Source organism: Alligator sinensis, unplaced genomic scaffold (assembly GCF_000455745.1).
Source record: "Alligator sinensis unplaced genomic scaffold, ASM45574v1 scaffold312_1, whole genome shotgun sequence".
Lineage (NCBI taxonomy): Eukaryota > Metazoa > Chordata > Crocodylia > Alligatoridae > Alligator > Alligator sinensis.
The window spans coordinates 263481-269565 of NW_005842029.1; the positions used below are offsets into that span (position 1 = coordinate 263481).

Below are 6085 nucleotides of genomic sequence, written 5' to 3' on the forward strand. Positions count from 1 at the left end.
AGGGGGAAGTCCCCCACATGCACAGACACAACCCACCTACACCCTACACTATACCCACATATACACCCCCTCAATACTGTCCCTCCACACACGCAACACCCCTCCCCCACCACACCCCCTGCACATTCACCCCCACCCCCAGTCACATACACTCCACATCCACCCACCTACCACTACACACAATATACAAGCAAATCCCCCCTCCCAAAAGGAGTACTTCCTGGGCAAGTGGAGAGACTTCCGGTGGCAAAGGGGGGTGGGACTTCTGGTCCCAAGATGGTGACTAGTGGGGTGGGGCACCTGTCAAGAGTTGGGGCTACCCTTGCAGCCCTCAACACCTCACCACAATTCATTAAGTGGCCCTCCAGCAGAAAGAAATTGCCCACCCCCACTATACCTACAGGACTGGCATCATATCCTAGATAAAATAAACCATCTAAAATACAACTCAAAAAATTTCCCCACACAGCTTCATTAAGATAATCTGACTAATAAAGATCACTTCTGTTTTAGGATTTATATAAAAACCTGACATCTAAATCAAGGCCCCAGGAACCCCTTCCAGAAAGTGAAAGAAATAAGATTCTAGCAGCAGCAGAACTCCAAACCTCCTTTCAATAATACTTTCAAATCTATCTCAAAGGCTCATCTGCAGCAGCTGGCACAAGCTAATCTTACCGTGCACTCTGAAGATTAACATAATACTTTGAGTAAGTCTATAGTGCAGCCTGCAACATACCCAAGAGATATCTGGACTTGCTTTAAACGAGCCAGATTGGTCCCCAAAGAAGTCTAGTAATAGCAGTATACAGAAACTGGGGAAAATAAACTCTGTTGTGCTCTAGGCAGCATCTATTAGGCTTCTGGCACCCAACCTAGTTAATTTAAACTTGGGTCATATCCTGGAAATAAATGTAAACATGGCAGCACAGTACTCAAGACAAAAAAACAACCCACACAGAGCTCCATGCTCTTGGGGCAAAATTGCTTCTAGTACCCAAGCTAATTCAAGTAAGTTATACTACACAGATGTTTGCAATGCAGACAAATGCCCAGCCTATTTCAGGCTTCATGCCCTTTTTCGTGTCCTTGTGACAAGGTATTTAGCGGAATTTGCAGATTTGTTAGAGCCTGACAGGGCCATGCTATGAGCACTTCTGCTATGGCCTAGACTACATGTTACCCCGACTAATAATTAATTATAAGACCTTTTGCAGAGCCAGATGCCAAGGTTGTTTTATAAAGAATGAGAAAAAAATAAATGCTTGACATTTTACAGATGTGGAAACAAGAGCATAGATGTATGAAACAACTGCCCCAGGATAAGAGAAATGTCATGGCATTCCCAAAAAAGTTGGGATTAGAAACTAGATCTTTCACTACCTAATGTCAGAGTCAAGTTATTACCTAGATCCTTAGATGGCACCTCCAAACACAGAATATCCTTATCAGAATATTAAGACATTTCTGGTGTTGCTTGGAAGTATGCTGTGGTTTTGGCTTTTCCCAAAAAAGACAATGTTTAGGTATGTATTAAACTTGGAACAGTTTCTCCAGCTCCCCAATGCCATGCTAACACTACGATGTTCATGGTGACCAGTCTCAAAAACAGGAATCTTGCCATATTTCTTTAGATTAGCAATTCTCAACCAGGGTGCTGTAACATCTTGGGATGTCTTGAGATCCCTCAAGGATGCTGGAGGATGCCACACACTATTAGATGTGCAAAAATTATAAATCCAGGGTTTTCAATGGGAACTGATAGCGTTAAAAGCATTCTGACCTATCGTGATCAGAGTTCTTTGTAACACAAGAATTGCTCTTTAAATGTATTTATTTACTTTTTAGCGGAAAAACCACCACAACAACAAAAGATACCATGCAAGTGAAAACTAAGAGCTGGCATTTTCCGAGAGGTGCTTAGAATTTAACCTTGAGTATAATATGGTTGAGAACTGCTGCTTTAGCTTAAGTAGCCCATAAACACGTCTGCAGAGTCTTACAGAACATGTAGCCCATCTGTTTCTGCCTTTACATTGTAATCTTTGTGGCAGGGCCAAGGGCAATATGCTTCTGCTTGGTCATGTAAATCCATGGCTCTCCATAAATAATAAAAATGAAACCAGTAGGTACTTTAACTGCTTTAACCTCACCCCTCCACTCCCTTGGATTTTGGTTTTGTTGTTTTGTTTTTTTTAAAGGATTATATCAAGATGGCCCATAGAATCATACAGATGCAAGAGATCCTTATATTCCAGTTCAACTAACCACAGTCCCTCACTTATTTTTGACCAAACCTTTTCAGATTAGTTTTGGCAAGAGTAGCCCTTCTGTAACACTTGAATTATTTGTACCTTGACTGGAACACAAGAGAATTTTGACATTTTAACGCTCCCGGAAATATACTTAAGGGGAGTATTTACCTTGTTTTATCAAGAAGGATGTTTATTAGTTCTAGCAATCCACTTGCTTTAAAAAAAAAAATTCTAAATCAGCTAACTACAATTTTGAACAAAGCAAACAGCATGTCAATGCATTTTGAAGCTGAGAGACAACAAAAATCTTGCCTTCATTTCCCAGTTCCTCTGTACTGTTAGCTCCACTACATAGAATAAAAGTTGCTTGGGAAAATTACTACTTCCCCTTCCCCTGCCATTTCTCAGCATGGGAATGCTGGTACACGAGACAGAGGCTGCTTGAATGCGCCAATTAGCATACACTGGTAGATTTGATTAATTGCATCTAATCCAACATGCTGCAGTTACAGTGCTTCAGAACAGCCTCCCTCCATGGGCTCCAGGCACCCCAAGTGTCTAAACATACAAGCCAGTTAACAGCAATTTAAAAATCACCGGAAACATTTCAAAAGTATGCCTGGATAATCAAGTATTACTGATTCTCTAAGAACTGACTGTGTGCAAAAAGCTTTCCGCAATTAGTGTCTAGCTGGTCCTCCAGACACCCCATGCTGCAATGCTCCTGCTTCTCCACCCCCACCCAGCAACTGACTGCTCTAGTACACAGCAAAAAATCGAGTGGCCCAAACTATTGCTTGCACTTGACTGCAGTGTCCCTGGCTAGAAACTGTGGAGGCAGCTCTCTGCCAGTTCTAATGAGCTGGTCAATTTCCTTCCATTGGTAGCAACTAACCAGGTTTTCATGCATCACAGGCTTATTTGAGGTGGGAAGTGGTCAACTTGGAGGGTTGCCTGGACCCCTGGTTCTGCGAGCCTATGGGCCAGGGGCCCCAGCAGAGGGTACTTAAGAACTCCACTGCCACCAATAGAATGAAGTTAGCCAACTATTTAAAAACTGAGCTGTCCTGAGTCTCCAGACACACAGTCCAGGCAGCCACCTTCCCCAAATCTGGCCACCCCATCACTCCCAAATCAGCCTGGGATGTACAAAAACAAAATCGATTTCCAGAAACTTCAGCAAAACTGATGATCAGCTTGAGGGGAAAGTGCTCTTAAAAGCCACAAAAATTCTGGCAGCTTCAGAATATGGAGCCCATCAGCAACTAAGAAGCAGGGGTTCAAGCAGCACCATAATCCTATACATGCACCTCTGGATGGTACCCTAACTGAGGCTACCACAAATTTCTTTAAAAAAAAGCTAGAAAGCATCTGTCTTCAACTCAGTGTTTGTGAGAAAGAGGAGTAGGCTATTGCAATTGGGTTGCATACTCACTACCACCTCTTGTTGGCAGTCTGACTTGACCCTTCCACTTGGAACTGTTACTTCTGTTTTATGCATACACCTCCGATGCAGGACTATTTTGAACTTGTTTCCAAAATCAGTGGCACTCTTGGAACAATTCAAGTATTAGGTCTGTCCACGCTATAAATATTTAGGGAAGTTTATTTATTATCTCCAAACATGCCAGTGGGAGTAGTTATATACAGGCCGATACAGTTTTTCTTAGTGAAATACATTTCACCTACCTTATCTTTCTTATCTTGTCTGGCATATGGAAAACATGGAATAACTGCAGTCACTCTGGATGACGATGCAATCTTGCAAGCATTTATCATGATGAGGAGCTCCATCAAGTTGTCATTTATTTCTCCACAGCCACTCTGAATGATATACACATCTTCCCCTCTTACACTTTCACCAATCTCTACACTGAGAAAAATAAGATTTGGCTAGTGAATCATTTAAATTGCTATAACAAGAGAAATAATTATAGAATTAATATAATTCTGAGTTTGCAAGACAGATTTTTTTTTAAAAAGCTAATAGATCTCCATGGTTTTATCACTTGAAACATGCATTTTATGGTGAATTAATTAATTCATAGTTAGCTTATGATGAAATGTCAAATGGGCAGTTTATCTAAATTTCACTTCTCCACCTGCATCAAGAAAAGGTCTGTGCCAACTTATACATAATAAGTATTGCTATCAAAGTAAGACATAGTTCAGACCGTTGTTCAATTTAACACAGATATTTTTTAATATCATGCCCCTAATGATCCTGCCCTCCTTTGGGGATCATGAAGTCACTCAAAACCACGTAAAAAACTACAACATTAAAATAATTTTAGCTGCCTACACCATTCATTTCTTTGGTTATGACATCTGTATTTAAGTAGCTTTATAACATTTTAATTTATTTCCCCACTGTGGCCTAACACACTATTCTCAATTGCTGCTGACCGAGTGAGGCAACAATCTGGCTAAAATTCAAAGCTTTAAAATACAAGTATAATAGTTTTATCATTGCTCATCAAGTCTCAAAACATTCTTAAATGGCCAAGTTTTTTTCCTTTGTTTGAAAGTTTGTAAGAATTTCTTTATTTCCCCTCTTCCTCCTTTTTACATTGCTGTTTTGCTACAAGTCACTGCACTGTATTGCAAAACTCCAGCCTCAGAACCCCCATTTCCACTACCCACCCACCCGATTCCAAAGCTAAATCCAATTTAAATGGATAAATGAAAAACAGCAAACCAGATAAGCATACAGTGCTACAGCACTCTCATTCCTAATTGGTCCAAAGAGCAATAAAGTCAATGAATGAACCATCCCAAATCTTACAAGTTACCCACAAGGCACAGTTCACACGACAGAATTCTTAACTTTAAAAAAAGCAAAAAGAAAATGTTAGTGCTATCATACTGGATCCAAGCTGGTCATCATCAGGGCTGAAAGCACTGCACACACCACAGAGACTTCAAGCACTTGAACTTAATAGTAGTAATAGGTTGTCATCCTCCTTGCAGATTAGCATTAGAGGAAGAACAGACATTTTTGCCAGTGAGTTTCACAGCCAGGCTGATAGCAAAATAATGGTGAGGTTCTGGGATGTTGTGTTCCATTCCCTGCACTCAAAGAAAGAATCCTTTACTGGAATCGCTACTCCCTCCAAGCTTGACCCCTTTTGCCTCAGCCCAACTCTCCCTGCCCCATCTCCTTTGCACCCCAGTGTATCACCCCAAACCTGTTCACCCTGCCTACATAGTACCCAGAGTCAGGCATCTCTGACTTCTCAAACCAGTCCTAGTCTCCCACTCTGAGTATGCTACTTCAGTCCCAATCTACATTTTCTATTCCTAGTCTCTCCTGTACTCCATGGACTCAGTTCTTCTCCCCTACCCTTTCAACATTCCTTGTCTCACTGATCTTTTCCCACCACATTCAAATAGGGCTGCTTCCTCTGTGTTTATAGCAGTCATCTAGCACAACACCCACCCCTGATACTAGATGTCTTAAACATCCCAGTCTATTGCCCAGACACAATCAGAAAAATCATGGATAAGACATTTACAGACATTTAGGGAGGTTGGAGGAGGGTAGATCAAGTTAAAAATGGCCACCCAATCGAAGGTTTATTGGGATGTAGGGGGCTTCGGGGAGGAGGCAGGGTCTGCACAGGGGCTGGCAGGATCAGGGAGGCTTGCAGGGGGGTTGGGAGGCTCTCCCCCACACCTCCCAGGAACAGACCTGCCCCATCCCCAGATGAACACCCCCCTCCCACCAGCAAACCAACCCTCCCATCCCTCCCCTACCCCGACTTACTCCTTGGTTCCCAATATCAGTGAATGCTGGTAAACCTGAAGTGACCTGTTGGATTCGGGGGGGG

General features: G+C 42.1%; 1 protein-coding gene across 2 annotated transcripts in view; it reads right to left on the reverse strand.

Annotated features, from left to right (window-relative positions):
- PRPS2 (phosphoribosyl pyrophosphate synthetase 2) overlaps positions 1 to 4125 on the reverse strand; it is a 20066-nt gene extending 15941 nt beyond the window's left edge. The window contains exon 1 of one of the 2 annotated variants that reach the window (XM_014519315.1): positions 3945 to 4125. In XM_014519315.1, coding sequence (XP_014374801.1) covers positions 3945 to 4049 — 105 coding nt within the window. In that variant the 5' untranslated portion in view covers positions 4050 to 4125. The remainder of the gene's footprint in view (positions 1 to 3944) is intronic. The other variant, XM_025202524.1, reaches the window with a different exon arrangement.
- Between the last annotated feature and the right edge of the window lie 1960 nt (positions 4126 to 6085).